At 36.5% G+C, this 14,807-nt stretch overlaps 2 protein-coding genes across 4 annotated transcripts; one reads left to right on the plus strand and one right to left on the minus strand.

Annotated features, from left to right (window-relative positions):
- The first annotated feature begins 2,905 nt into the window (after positions 1-2,905).
- On the plus strand, positions 2,906-7,933 carry LOC108223078 (leucine-rich repeat receptor-like serine/threonine-protein kinase At1g17230). Of its 3 annotated transcripts, XM_017397144.2 has the most exons (5): positions 2,906-2,991; positions 3,078-3,136; positions 3,779-6,706; positions 6,820-7,197; positions 7,624-7,933. In XM_017397144.2, the coding sequence occupies exons 3-5, from the start codon at positions 3,781-3,783 to the stop codon at positions 7,638-7,640; spliced, it is 3,321 nt and encodes a 1,106-aa protein (XP_017252633.1). In that variant the 5' UTR covers positions 2,906-2,991; positions 3,078-3,136; positions 3,779-3,780; the 3' UTR covers positions 7,641-7,933. The 3 variants fall into 3 exon arrangements, with proteins under 3 accessions (XP_017252633.1, XP_017252632.1, XP_017252631.1); XM_017397143.2 differs by lacking the exon at positions 2,906-2,991 and having other exon boundaries at positions 2,995-3,136; XM_017397142.2 differs by lacking the exons at positions 2,906-2,991; positions 3,078-3,136 and having other exon boundaries at positions 3,646-6,706.
- A 90-nt stretch (positions 7,934-8,023) lies between these two features.
- On the minus strand, positions 8,024-14,561 carry LOC108223077 (kinesin-like protein KIN-14Q). The gene is made up of 18 exons (XM_017397141.2): positions 14,350-14,561; positions 14,171-14,239; positions 13,257-13,825; positions 12,990-13,158; positions 12,802-12,869; positions 12,570-12,713; positions 12,117-12,351; positions 11,942-12,018; positions 11,752-11,851; positions 11,566-11,664; positions 11,303-11,473; positions 10,922-11,207; positions 10,094-10,255; positions 9,802-10,017; positions 9,690-9,727; positions 9,414-9,577; positions 9,165-9,290; positions 8,024-9,062 (listed from the first exon to the last, which is right to left on the minus strand). Exons 1-18 carry the CDS (start codon positions 14,414-14,416, stop codon positions 8,268-8,270), a joined length of 3,555 nt encoding a protein of 1,184 aa, XP_017252630.1. The 5' UTR covers positions 14,417-14,561; the 3' UTR covers positions 8,024-8,267.
- Positions 14,562-14,807: the final 246 nt, after the last annotated feature.

Raw genomic sequence — 14,807 nt, forward strand, 5'->3', positions numbered from 1 at the left:
TCCTGAATTGAAAACTAGCATCTTTTAAAGATTTTCTAATTTTTCACACAAACAGTTCTAACTTATAAATACATAAGTCGGACTTGGCAAACACCCTGTTAACGTCTTGTTGTCGAGAAAATAAGCGAGGTCAACGGATGAAACAAATATCTTGTCTTAAACAGTAGTCGGCAGGGAGCAGGGGAGCTATTGATCTCCTTCCAGTTCACTAATCCACTGATATCAAATTAGTCCAAGTACAAATCATGACATTCCCTACCGTTGAAGCTAAACGAACCATATATTTTAGCGAGTCCTATGAATATAATTCCCCATATTGTCAGGCCCAGCAAGAATTGCGGAGATTGCAGTCCCCCATTTCCCATGACTAGTCCCCATCCTTGCTCTACTCCTCACGAGAATCACCATTAACTTTGCTCCACCCTTCCACTTGCTATAATCGGTGGCGGTCCTAGCAAGGCTGTTCATCGGACTTAAACACCCCCGACTTACGGATTTTATGATTCTTGTATATTATTAAAAAAAATTAAAAATATTATTATAAAGAAATTATGAAAATTATTTATCATATACTCATTGTGTCTCTCTCATTTTTTTTACAGTTCTTTTCACTGCTCAACACGCATTTTAACGCGCATATAAAACATAGTTTGATAACTTATTTTTAAAATTTTTCCTTTTTTATAAATATATAAACATCATATTTTATTCAGAAGAAAAAAAAGTTAAAAATAATATATCAAAATACGTTTTATGAGAGTATTATAATGCGTGCTGAGCCCCCATCCCCAGTGTAAACAAATGAGAGGGACGTAGGGAGTATGATTTAAAATATATATAAAGTCTCGTTTTTAGTGATTTTCTTAATTGTGCTACTATTGTTATAAATTTTGATTTACCGAAAAAATCTTGATTAATATCTTGAAAATATGTTGTGATTCGTCAATAATATTTTGATTTGACCAAAAATTTCTGATTCATTCAAAAAATTTTGATTAATTCTCGAGTAATCCAACATTACTCAATTGATTATATATGATTCCCAACTTGTGCTACCCCTAATAATAATTTTCTATGGAACTGCACAAGCAGCTAGTCCTTAGGGCCGTACCTATAGCGCTTCTCAAACAGGACAGGGCATCTATTTCGATTTTCCTGTTGGAATGAGCTCGGATTTGACTATCATGCATAGTTGTCAACGCGTAATGTCCGGGGAAAAAGGTGGTGGTAAATTGTTAGCAGATGTCCGTTCATTAAAATTCATCGATAATTGTCTACGCGTAATATGAAAAAATTATAATTTACACATGTGATGTTTGGATAAAAATTCATACATTCAGCTGTTTACTATTTTCATATATTCGCTGCTATTTTTGTATCATAAAATTTTATAAATATCTGAAATTTACGGTTGGAAATTAGGTGAAATGACGATAAGCGTTGGCAGATATTCAGTTATTAATACAGAGGTATAATGGTCAACGTATATTGCGTGTATGCTAATAAATTATCAGTTGGGCGTTCGACGTTCGACAATCAACGATTATCATACAGATGTATAATAGTCAAATATATATTACGTAAATGATAATAAATTATCAGTTAGACGTTCAACGTATGACAGTCAACGATAATACAACATCAAATTGCAAACTTACGATTTAACAAATTGTAATTTTAGTAAGTTAGACTTTATTTCTCTATTTTGCATATTATAAATCCTAACACATAGCTAATGCAATGCACACATTATATATGCTTAATTTTAATATCATAAATATTTATGAATATATGAGATTTATGGTTGGAAATTAGGTGTAATGATGATAAGCGTTGGCAGATATTCAGTTATTGATACGGATGTATAATAGTCAATGTATATTGCGCATATGATAATAAATTATCAGTTAGACGTTCGACGTTCGACGGTCAACGATTATCATACAGATACAGATGTATAATAGTCATATATATATTACATAAATGATAATAAATTATCAGTTAGACGTTCAACGTCTGACAGTCAGTCAACGATTATATAGCGTCAAATTGCAATCTTACGATTCAACAAATTGTAATTTTAGTAAGTTAAGCCTTTATTTCTCTGTTTTGCATATTACAAATACTAGCACATAGCTAATGCAATGCACATATTATATATGCTTAGTATGGTGCGTAAACTAGTCCAAACATACTGAACCATCCAAACAAAAGATTAAGGTGCCAAACACATCACGTAAATAAGAATTAATTTATCCTAGCACCCGGCTGAACCCGTGCTTAAATAAGAACATTAAAATTATGATGGTTGATAGAGCACGAGGACTTGTACTTGTAGGGTGGTTTAATGACAAAACAACGTAATTGTTTGAATGGTTAAAAACTTAAAATTAAGATTTTGAGTGTTGGAATAATCATATGGATTAAACACAAGTATTTTGTGAGAAAAATGGAAAAGACAATAAATTATTCGTATAGGTCCTATTATGCTTTCTAATGTGTCTTCAACTCTTCGTACACACACAATAATATTTCTTTTTTATTTATATAACAGAGATTTAATAATAGAGATTTATACATATAAAATCATCGTCGGAGACCGTTACGGAACTGTTAACACTAAGATATCATAAATTTTGTGACAAAACATGATTGTCGTTTTCGCCGAGTGATGCACGTGCAGGTCCCCCCTGTGTTAATTCTAATTTTTTATCATATATAATATTAAAAATAAATAAATCGAGTTTATATAATTAATATTATAATAATTTTAATGGAGATTTAAAAAATGCTTCAATATCAGATTTTTACTTAATTTAAGGGTTTTGTTATTTATTAACCGGCATAATCATTAAATAAACAATGGCAAAATGCGAAATAAATAGGCCCATGAATTGTGTCTTTACAGCGCAATTAAAAGAATACAGGGGGCCGAGCATGGCATGATCACGAGAAGGAAGATGAACAAGTGAAGTTGCAGCTGAAGAACATGTATGCATAAACTTATGATGATTCATACATGCACTCACTGAATTGCACTAAAGTATTATTTGACTCTTGAGCTTTTGCTTTTCCAGTTTCTTCTCTCCCTTCTCCATCAGTCACTCGCTTATCACCTTTTCCCCCTCCCCTCAAGGTTGGTTGGCAAACGTCTCTCTCTCTCTCTCTCTCTCTCTCTCTCTCTCTCTCTCTCCCCCTCTCTCTCTGTTCTCTCTCTCCCTCTCCCTCCCTCTCTCTCTCTCCCTCTCTCTCTCTCCCTCTCCCTCCCTCTCTCTCTCTCTCTCTCTCTCTCCTCTCTCTCTCTCAGTCTCTCTCTCCTTATCTCTTTTACTTTTATTGCAATCTCTCTGTATTATTTTATTAATATTACACAAACACACACATAACTCTATAGTGTCAGTCACTGCCAAGTGCCAAGTGCCCATTTATCTCTTTTTGATTGTGATCATTCTTAATATATTTCTATAATTAATTGTGTTATAATTGGGTCAAATTTTGTAGCTTTCTTGATTTGTAAAGGTGCTTGTTTTTTCATTTCAAGACTCAATTTTTAATGAAGTAATCTTTTAGGTATTATCTGCTGCTTGCTTTTACTATTGTCATACTACTATTTATGGATGTCATTAATTTCTCAAGGTGGTTTGTTGGTATTTGTTTTGGAACTTATCTCATGGATATGGTTCATGAATGTATATATTGACTATTGTAAAACTCTAGCCAGTGTCTACAACTCTTGTGCTTTCTGATCATACATATCAAATTTGTTCTTGTTTTGAAGATATGGCAGCCCACAAGTGCCTTCAATCCCTAATGTTTATGCACTTGTTGGTTCTGATTTCTTGGGCATTTGTACCGGTTGAGTCTTTGAATGAAGAGACAGCTATTCTTTTGGAGTTCAAGAGATCTCTTGTTGATTCCCTCAATAATCTTGATAGCTGGAACTTTTCGAATTTGAATCATTGCAATTGGATGGGGGTGGGGTGTACTGATGATTATAAGGTAAACTACATCAATCTCAAAGGTCTTCGATTGTCTGGTAATTTATCTCCAAGCATATGTAAGCTTCCTTACTTGAAGACATTGAATTTGTCTAAGAATTTTTTTTCCGGTCCCATTCCTAGTGGTTTATCTTATTGCCAGCATTTAGAGGTTTTAGACCTTTGCACAAATAGGTTCCATGGTGAGATTCCAGCCTCACTATGCAATATTACCTCTCTTAGACAGCTTTTCCTTTGTGAGAATTTTCTATATGGTGGGATTCCGGAAGAGATTGGAAAGTTACGTTTTCTTCAAGATATTGTGATTTATAATAATAATCTCACTGGGGTAATTCCCTCGTCTATTGGAAAATTAAAATGGCTGAGGACAATCAGGGCGGGTCAGAATTCTTTATCGGGTGTCATACCCGTTGAGATGGCTGAATGTGAAAATTTACAGATTCTTGGGCTGGCAGAGAACAGATTTGATGGAACGTTTCCTACAGAGCTCCAAAAGCTTAAGAATCTGGCCGTTTTGTTTCTTTGGGGTAATCTTTTTACTGGCAGTATTCCTCCTGAGGTTGGTAACTTTACTAGTTTGGATATGCTTGCTTTACATGAAAATTCATTCACTGGAAATCTTCCCAAAGAAATTGGAAACTTAACCAATTTGACCCGGTTGTACGTTTACAGAAACCAGTTGAATGGTTTGATCCCGCGAGAACTAGGGAATCTTGTAAACGCATATGAGATAGATCTTTCTGAGAATAGGTTTACTGGATTTATACCAAAAGAGCTGGGCCAGATTCCAAATCTGTATTTGCTGCATCTTTTTGAAAACCTTCTGCAGGGACATATTCCTTGGGAGCTTACACAGTTGAAACAACTTCAGCATTTAGATCTTTCAATAAATAATCTGACTGGTGAAATCCCCTTGGAGTTTCAGAACCTCACATCACTGGTAAATTTTCAGCTTTTTGATAATCAGCTTGAGGGTACCATTCCCTCCTTGATTGGGGCAAATAGCAACCTCTCTATTCTTGATATATCCATGAATAATCTTGTAGGCAGCATACCAGCACAAGTTTGCAAGTCTCAGAGTTTGACTTTCTTAAGCCTTGGGTCAAATAAATTGTCTGGAAATATCCCCCATGGTTTAAAAACTTGTCAGTCTCTTAAACAGTTAATGTTGGGAGATAATCAGCTTACAGGAAGCCTCCCTGTTGAATTTTCCAATCTTCTTGACCTCTTTGCTCTTGAACTAAACCAAAATCGATTTTCAGGGGAAATACCTTCAGAGATCGGGCTACTGAGGAATATCATGAGACTTCAATTGTCAGATAATTATTTTGTTGGGCGTGTTCCAGCAGAGATTGGAAACTTGACGCAGCTCGTAACGTTCAATATCTCATCTAATAGACTGACTGGAGGTATACCTCACGAGTTGGGAAATTGCATAAAGCTTCAACGTCTAGATCTTAGCAAAAATAGGTTCACTGGCACTCTTCCAGACAGTTTTGGCAAGCTGATAAATTTGGAACTGCTTAGGCTATCAGATAACCAATTGAATGGCAGAATACCAAGTACTATCGGGAGTCTATCGCGGCTTACTGAACTGCAGATGGGTGGTAACCATTTTTCTGGTCTTATACCTGTGGAACTGGGTCAACTTTCGACTCTTCAGATTGCCCTCAACATCAGTCATAATTCTCTCTCTGGAAAAATTCCAGATACCCTGGGGAACTTGCAGATGCTGGAAACTCTATACTTGAATGACAATCAGCTAATTGGTGAAATTCCAGCTTCTATTGCTGATTTGATGAGCCTCCTGGTCTGCAACCTATCTAACAATAACCTCAATGGTACAGTTCCAGACACTCCAGTTTTCCAAAGGATGGACTCTAGTAATTTCAATGGAAATGCTGAGTTATGCGGACCAGGTTCTTACCACTGCCATGCACCTTCAGTCTTGTCAGTGGATTCAAGCTCGTCTAAAGGCAAACCTTCTAAGGAAAAAATTGTAAGCATTGTCTCTTTAACAGTTGGCTTGACCACTTTAATTGTCACAGTTGGCTTATGTTGGGCTATAAAACGCCGAAGACCCTCTTTTGTTTCCCTTGAAGACCAAGTGAAGCCTAATGCTCTTGATAATTATTACTTCCCAAAAGTTGGATTCAAATATCAGGATCTTGTTGATGCCACTGCCAATTTTTCAGAAAGTGCAGTAATAGGCAAGGGAGCTTCTGGTACCGTCTACAAGGCTGTCATGTCTGATGGTGAGGTGATTGCTGTCAAAAAGTTGAAAAGCCCTGGTGAAGGAGCTAGCGTTGACAGCAGCTTTCTTGCTGAGATATCAACTCTTGGAAAAATTAGGCACCGAAATATTGTGAAGCTCCATGGATTCTGCTATCATCAGGACTCCAATCTTTTGTTGTACCAATACATGTCAAATGGGAGTCTAGGAGAAGCACTTCGTGGGAGCGATAACACCTGTTCACTGGACTGGAATGCTAGATACAAAATCGCGCTTGGTGCAGCAGAGGGATTATGCTACCTCCATCATGATTGTAAACCCCTGATCATTCACCGGGATATCAAATCAAACAACATTTTACTGGATGAGGCGTTTGAGGCTCACGTTGGGGATTTTGGCTTGGCAAAGTTAATTGATGTCTCTAATTCCAAATCTATGACAGCTGTTGCTGGTTCATATGGCTATATTGCCCCAGGTATAGAAACAAATTTTCCTAGACGACCATTTGATCTTCAAATTTCTTTTTTCAAGCCAATCTGGTTGAGAAGGATATTATTATCTGACAAATGTTTCCTGTTTTCATTTCAGAGTACGCATACACAATGAAAGTGACAGAGAAATGTGATATCTACAGTTTCGGGGTAGTTCTATTGGAACTTGTTACTGGGAAGCCTCCAGTACAACCCTTGGAACAAGGAGGAAACCTTGTAACTTGGGTCAAAAGAGCAACCCATGGCAGGGTTTCTGATATTTTTGATGTGCGGCTCGATCTGAGTTCTAGTAGGACAATTAAGGAGATGACTTTAATTTTAAAAATCGCTTTGTTTTGCACCAGTACATCACCAGTTAATAGGCCTACCATGAGAGAAGTTATTGCAATGATGTTAAATGTTAGGGAAGCTGCGAGTAACACACCATCATCTCCAACCTCAGAAACTCCTTTGGACGAGGATGAATCTGACAGAGGTACGAAACTGATCTACTTATATTCCCTGTAAAGTAACCTACTCTATAAGCTTCCCTGAAACACAGAGTAGTGTTCATTTTTAATTTGACACTTGGGCTCAGATATATAATCATAGTGGTATATGAACAGGCACATAATTTTGTATGTGCTTTTTCCTGCAAAAAATTAAGCGATGACCACTAATACTGCAACTCAAGATATGTGAACCATGCTATTATAAGTGTTTATATATAACAAACATGTTGTTCATGCTGATTTGCTCTTTAGTTTTAACTGTCTCAATCATGGTTTTGTGAACAGTTCTTCCCACATTCGGAAAGCGAACAGGACTGCAACTCACATAAATAGTTAAATAAGAATTCCTTTCTTATGAACACCAATGAAGGTGATTATTGGCGCATCTTCTTATATAGTTCATATTGCAGGTTCGATGGAGCTATAGGATACAACCCTTCTGATCAAGAACGGTGCTCAAAGAAGGGATAATTAATCTGACAAGGGATATCGATCTGGAACACCTGTTATGTAATTATTTCTTTTGGATAATGCAGGGAAAATAAGAAAGCTTTATAGCTTCTAGGCATCTCTGTTATGTTGCTCGAGTTGACTGACCAAAAATGTAAAGGTTAGCGAAATGATTTGCATCATTCTTACTGTACAAAAAGGAAGTAAATCTTCATCATAATATCAATATATGGATCTCTCTCAATAATATATCAGTAGTTTTAGATCTTCTGTCTGGTAGCATTTGATAATGAACGTGCACAGGAGAAGGTTTATATTACAGAACAAAAATGTACTGGCTATTTGAACTTCAAAGAAGCATTTATAAGATTAAAGTTGCATAATTCCAATATGATCAATGTGTATCAAGATAACTGTTTAAAACCGAAAGGGAAAATCTCAAACAGATGATAGGATCATCCCTGTCAATTAAAAAGGAATGAAAAAGAAAACCCCCCAAAGATAAAGAAGCTGTATCTACAAAAGCATAAATTATAGGCCCCTCCTGCTTCCATTGAGTTTAATGAGAAAAAAGAACAAAAGAATAGATGAAGCTCCCCTGGGGTTATATAGCAGCCCTCACAGCTGTGCCAGTATTCCACCCTCGCTCCTTTTCTCTATGGCCTTGCTGCTTCTGCGGAGTGTCCTTGGCTACCCTTCTACCATTTCCATTCAATACTCTCTGCGCCATCATCTTCCCTCGACTACCAATGGAAACTCTGACCTTCTCCATCCCTACATTTACGCCACCACCCCTTCTGGCATGCTGTTGTTTTGGTGACTTCAACAGCATTTTCTTCTGAAAACTTCGTCTCAAAATATTGGTTAGCTTCTTACTTCCACTTTCAACTTCAGGTATGAACTTAGGTTCAACAAGATCCTTGTTTTCTTCGTCGATAGCAGGGATTGGTGTCAATGCTGGAAGTGGTGGTGGCGCCTTTACTGATCCCGGTAAAGGAATAAGAGAGTTCCTCCTTGGAGCTGAGGAAGTTGGAATCCTCTGCATTGTGCAGATAGATGCTCTCCCTGTCCGCTTTGGTAAATGGAATTGCTCTGCTGACTCAGGATTATTTTCTTTCTCTGCCATTTCACTGTACTTGCAAGAACCATCAAGATAGGTGGTAGCTGCTGGATATTTGTAATTATTGTACTCAGCAAGAGGGCGGCTGAGATGTGCCTGGTCTTTGCCTTCACTTGAGTACTTTTGGATTCCCAATGGCCTAGTGCCAACTGATGGCCTAATAACATGATTTGTCTCTTCCACCTGTTGTCTGATCTGTTGCTGTTCTGCTATTTTTGTATCCACATGCTGCCTGGCTAGCTTTCTCTCTACTAAAAGTTGTGATTCAAGTTCCTTAATCTGCAAAATGAAATGAACAAGTGACAGGGAAATAGTCCCTTGAGTTCAAGCACGAAAACACACGATTTATAATAAGAACATATGAAACTCCATCTAAATTACCTTGTCTTGTAAGTTTTTGTTTTTCAGGTCTTTCTCTTTCATCTTCATGTCTAAACCATGGATAGTGTCCTCCATCTTTTTTGCTTGTACCTCTTTGACCTTCATTTCTTGTTTTGTCTTTTCTACCTATGGAGAAGACATAACAGCTCATTACAAAAGAGAGCAAGTAATTAATTTTAAAAAAAGAACATTCAAGATGATCAACTTTCTGTTGAATATAGAGAATTGAATCTCATTCTATTTAAGTACCAATTGTTTGTATCTAAGAAGCTCTGGGCTATCAATTTGCTTCCTTGCAGGCCCCAACTCTATCCCTCTTACTCTACTTGCAAAGTTAAGAGAGCAAAGAGTTTCACTCAAGTCATTTTCATTGGGACTAATTTGTACCAGCATCAGTGTTTTCGAATCTCCACCTATAAATATGACAGTATTTTTTTGTTAAAGTAAAAATAACAGCATTTTAACAAGATTATAGACAAAAAGTTCTGTGTTCCAGAATTCAACACCAAAAGATGGACAAAGTACCTAGAGAGTCTTGAAGTAAGTGAGTGAGCTTTGAATTTCTGCACACAAGAAAAGGTTTTAGAAACGAAAAAAATTTGTCTCCGAGTAAATACTTATATTTGTTGGTTTCTACCTGAAAGGGATATGAGGACTCTTGGTTGCAAGGGAAGATATAACATCCCCAAGTGCAGAAAGAGACCTATTAATGTTTTGTGTTTCCTTTAGTCGTTCTCCTTGAACTTCTGTTTTGGCTACTCGTTCACTCCCTGCTAGGTCTACCAGCCATAATTTACTTCTAGTACGTTCCCCATTTAACATATTCTCCCCCTTCACCATAACACAATGTATGCTGCATTAACAAAGTAAGATACAATGAACTTCGGCATTGATTTAAATCATAATGATACTCATCAGTAAAAACTCACCAATGGGATCGACTACTGTGCTCATTAGCATTTGTTGATCCAACTGCCCTTGCATTACTCCCAGTCTGCAAAACTTCCCACACTTCACTCATGTTCTTTACGCTTGCTTCAACAAGTCCAGGGACATGATGTATTCCTTCACCCACTTGCCTTATTTCAAGCCTGCAAGTAGACCTTGTCCAATTAAACACATATAAAAGGCCACCTTGAAAAAGAATGCAAGTGTTGCAGCGTTGTATTTCTGGTCTACTACATCTAGCGTGAGATATTTACTCAAAATTTATTATCAGGTATGAAGGCAAGCGGATATATATAAAAAAAAACATTTCACCGCTAGTATGATGAAAAAAATTCTCTAGTACGCGAAACAGGTCCATTATTTACTTCATAGAGAAAAATAAATCAGGAAGTATTATATGTCGAATTAATTACTACAGAATTACAGTAATGCTTATCTTTATTACTTATTAGAGTTCGAGAATCAAAACAGAAAGTACGTCAAAAATACTTTTTTGGAAAACTAATGATGTGCTGAATATACATTCTACCGCATATACACATAGGTAAGAAACAAGGACTAAATATACACCATTCTCCTATATTCTGGAGCATCAAGACTACTAGTAGCCTCGCTATAAAGTCCTCATCCCTTGCTAATTTTGACCTAGTTGCATCCGCAAAGAGCTCTCAATTGAAAATTGATGTTGCAGTTGTAGGTTTAGTCATTTGGGACGTTACTTTAATAAGAATTGTAACAAGCATATTTTCCTAAACGAATACATACATGAACCTTAATAAATAAATATATTAACTGGTTATGGAGCAAACCTTTTTGCAGCTGCTCCTGAATGTGATCCTGGGACAAGCAAATCTCGAATCTGCTCATTATAAACTTCTAAGGCACTGACACAAATTTCATATCGTATTTGATTTTTCCGGTCCTCAATGATGCGAAACAACTCCTCAAGAGTTCGAAAATTAACACCACGAGCTTCATCTGTGCCTTCCATCGTAAAAGTCTTTCCACTTCCTGTCTGCCCGTAAGCAAATATACATACATTGTAACCATCTAGAACTGAAGTTGCAAAGGGAGCAGTATCCTCAAAAACATCAACTGTTTAGACAAGCAAAAGCTAATAAGATATATGATACATGTAAAAGATATTGAGGATACATGTAGAAGCCATTTCATGGGTTGCCAGTTGTTACCTTGGTCTGCCTGCGGACCAAACACAGCATCAAACTTAAATGATTTCTTCAATGCTCCATTAGATTTTACGCTTAGTTCAGAGTCTGTTCCAAAATCAATTGCCATTGAAGCCCCATCAGCAATTTCTTCACTATTCAGAGGTCTGCATCGGCAAAACACCCTAATGTTTCCTACAAGAGCATGATAGGCAACAGTGATGAGCAATAATGAGTCCAGTTATCCACCAGGTTCATAATGTATAGAAGAGAAAACTAAAAGTAACCTTTCAACTCTAAAATTTTGTTATAGAGTTCCTTCCTTTCCTTGGCTCCGTTGACATATTTAACCTTGAGATCCTCATTCAATTTAGCTTGATGTGTAACTATTGGGAAAAATAAAAATCATCTTATAAGAGACAAGATAGAGAAATAAAATACAACCTGGGAAGTTCAAAATGGTAGGTATTTACATTTTGACATTATTATAGAGCTCATTTCATTCATATCTGCCACACATTTCTTATACGACAATGCCTCTTCTGCTAAATTAATTTGTTCCAATTTCAATATCTGTTGGAAAAAATTGAAAATAAGGATTAGTGCATGTTCTTCATTGTTATATTCTATCAGATGCATACTAGCCATGCATATAAATTTCACCTTCAATTTCCTTGTCAAGTCTCCCAGGGATGAGAACCATCTGCTCTTCTCTTTAACCTGTCCCTCTACAGCGAAAGCTGTGAAATACGAGAAATCAACATGTGTGGATTAGGTATCGATTAACTAATTCGATTAACTAATTCAATGGTTGCAAAACAAAATGCAACTGCCATACCCAGTGATCCGACGTGCATGGATTTGCGCATAAGCTCGTTTTGGAGCTCCTGCAAAGAATTTAAAGCCTTTTGGCATTCTTTGCTCTTTTGTTCATTCTCCCTTTTAAGCACCTCCAACATCCTCTTTGTCTCAGCCAGTTCATTTTTCTGACATTCATCAATCTCGGTTTCCTGACACTTGTATTCTGATATAGAGTTCAACAGGGTTCCTTCCACCTTATAATCCTCAAAGCACTAAAGACAGGAACAATTCAAATTTAGATTTCTTAACCATACATTAAAGTGAGAAAAGTTAAAATGGCACCGATTTTACTTGGCAGAAAATATAAAAAAATAAAATAAAACTACTTTTGGAGGCGCGCTATGCGCTATCTGAGGTACATTAAAGTTAGAAAAGTTAAAATGGCACTAATTTTACTTAGCAGAAAAAATAGAAGAATAAATAACACTACTTTTGGAGGCGCGCTATGCGCTATCTGAGGGATCCCCATTTGCTTGAACACATCTTCGCTATCTGTAACGGGATTGATGTCCTGGCACTCAAATGCTGATATAGAGTTCAAAAGGCTTCCTTCCACCTTATAATCCTCACAGCACTAAACACAAGAACATTTCCAAATTAAGAATTTTTAAACATAACTCTCAAGTCAAAAGAGTTAAACGAGAATGATCAAATAGTACTACTTTTGCAGGCACGCAATGCGCTGTCTGAGAGATTCCCATTCGCGTGAGCAATTCAAGCTCTCTGTTATCTGTAACAGAAAGTAAAAGGATTTGTTTAGTATAGCAGAAAAGTTTGCAATATTAATTTCTTTAATTATTGAAGTGAGAGGTAATCACTTCAGAAGAAAGATGAAAGATAGTCAGCTTACATGCTGAAGAGTTTTTCCTGATAGAAATGCCACATACAATAGGGCTTCCAACTACACCTTCAAATCTAATTGTCAAGCCCTCATCACCCTTGACAAATATTTGTAGATCGGGTATAACCAAAGGGCTATTCGCGCCAACACGAGCAAAAATATCTAAGCAGGAAATAACCTACAAAAGGAATATAAGATGCTTTAAATATCAGATTCCTCAGGCAAAGGAGCAGTAAATCATGTTACTAGTTTCCCAATATGTCTGACTCCTCTTACCTTCTCTTCTTGAATAAATACATCAAACACTCTCATCCCAGAAGGACCTTCGGTGAAAACAATTTCAGCAAAATGTAGATCGACAATGTAAACTCCAGACTCCGGTGTCCTGAAGTAATAAAAAAAGTTACCAAATCTTGCAGTCCGATAAAGGGAGAACTCCTGCTTATCCCCAATCATCGCATCAGCATTTGTGGTATCACCTCCGTCAAAACAAGTGTCCTCTATAAATTTCGTCTCGCCACAAATGACACTGGTATCAGCAGATCCTGAGTTAATGCTTATAATTGGAATGGCATCTTCTAAGAGACTGTCTTCAATTGCTGGTTGTGGAAAAAGCTCAAACGAAGATTCTGTATATTCATCTTCTGCTGAAATCTTTTTAGCAGTTAATACCTCCGGATTTCCCCCCATTTCAGACCCATTAATGCCATTTTCCAATGAAACCTCAGTAGATGCTCCCATCAAAAGTTCAAGTGAATCCTTATTACCTCCTCCCCGAAAATCAGGTGATTCTTCACAGACAACTAAATCAGGTGATGCCATAGACAACCTTACCATGGATGGACCTATAATTTAAACAAGAAGATCATAATCAAACCAAATCTTGATGACCCATTTCAAAAAATTATAAACCCTCAAAAAATCACAATTACTAAGATCTAAACAATTAAACCAAATCTTGATGACCCATTTCAAAAATAATAATCAATCATAATTGAATCAATCCAATCTTCTTAATTGAGCCAAATCTTGATGACCCATTTACAAAAAATCAACTTTCTAGATAAATCACCATCACTAAAACCACTTGACATCAAATCACCAACATCTTAATCATAATCACACAAATTAACAAACCCTTTATAATAATTAAAACAAAAATCACACAATCAAAAGTGTCTAAACCTTACCAGGAGTGAAATCAGAGTAACATTCATCCACATCCCCCATTCTTGAACCCTCCAATTGAATCAATGAGTCTGCGAGATTTGGAAAAAAAACACAAAAGTTTAAAAAGAACCCAATTGAGACACAACTAAAAGAACCCCTTTTGACAAACAAGATTTACAATTGAGACAAAGATTATTACAGTTTTGTTGGCAAGAAACATCGGTGATGAGAAGTGGGTCCAGCCAATGATCATCATCATCTCCCATTAGAAAAAGCTAAGTTAAAACAAAACCCTAAAAGGAAAAGATATGAGTTATATATAAAGATTACAGAGATGATTGCTTGTTCAAAAATTGTGAATGTGTTGTGCAAAAGGGTGAATTGAAGATTCCGATAATTTCGGTTTTTTTTCAGTTTTGGGTAGGGAGGACCGTTAGTGTTTTGAAATTCGAAATCTATTGGCCGGGGAATATAGTATTAGCTGTCCTAAGAATCTAATGTCCCAGCTAATTAATGAGTATTTTATTTTTGAAGGAAAATAAGAATATGAGATTGTGATTTGGAAATTGAAGATCTTGTAGTTTTTTCATGTATGAAAATTGATGTTTTAAGAGCATCTCCAACGATGTTGGTTATAATTGTCGGCTAAATTGGACC

The sequence above is a fragment of the Daucus carota genome, chromosome 5 (assembly GCF_001625215.2).
Source record: "Daucus carota subsp. sativus chromosome 5, DH1 v3.0, whole genome shotgun sequence".
NCBI classification, from domain to species: Eukaryota; Viridiplantae; Streptophyta; class Magnoliopsida; order Apiales; family Apiaceae; genus Daucus; species Daucus carota.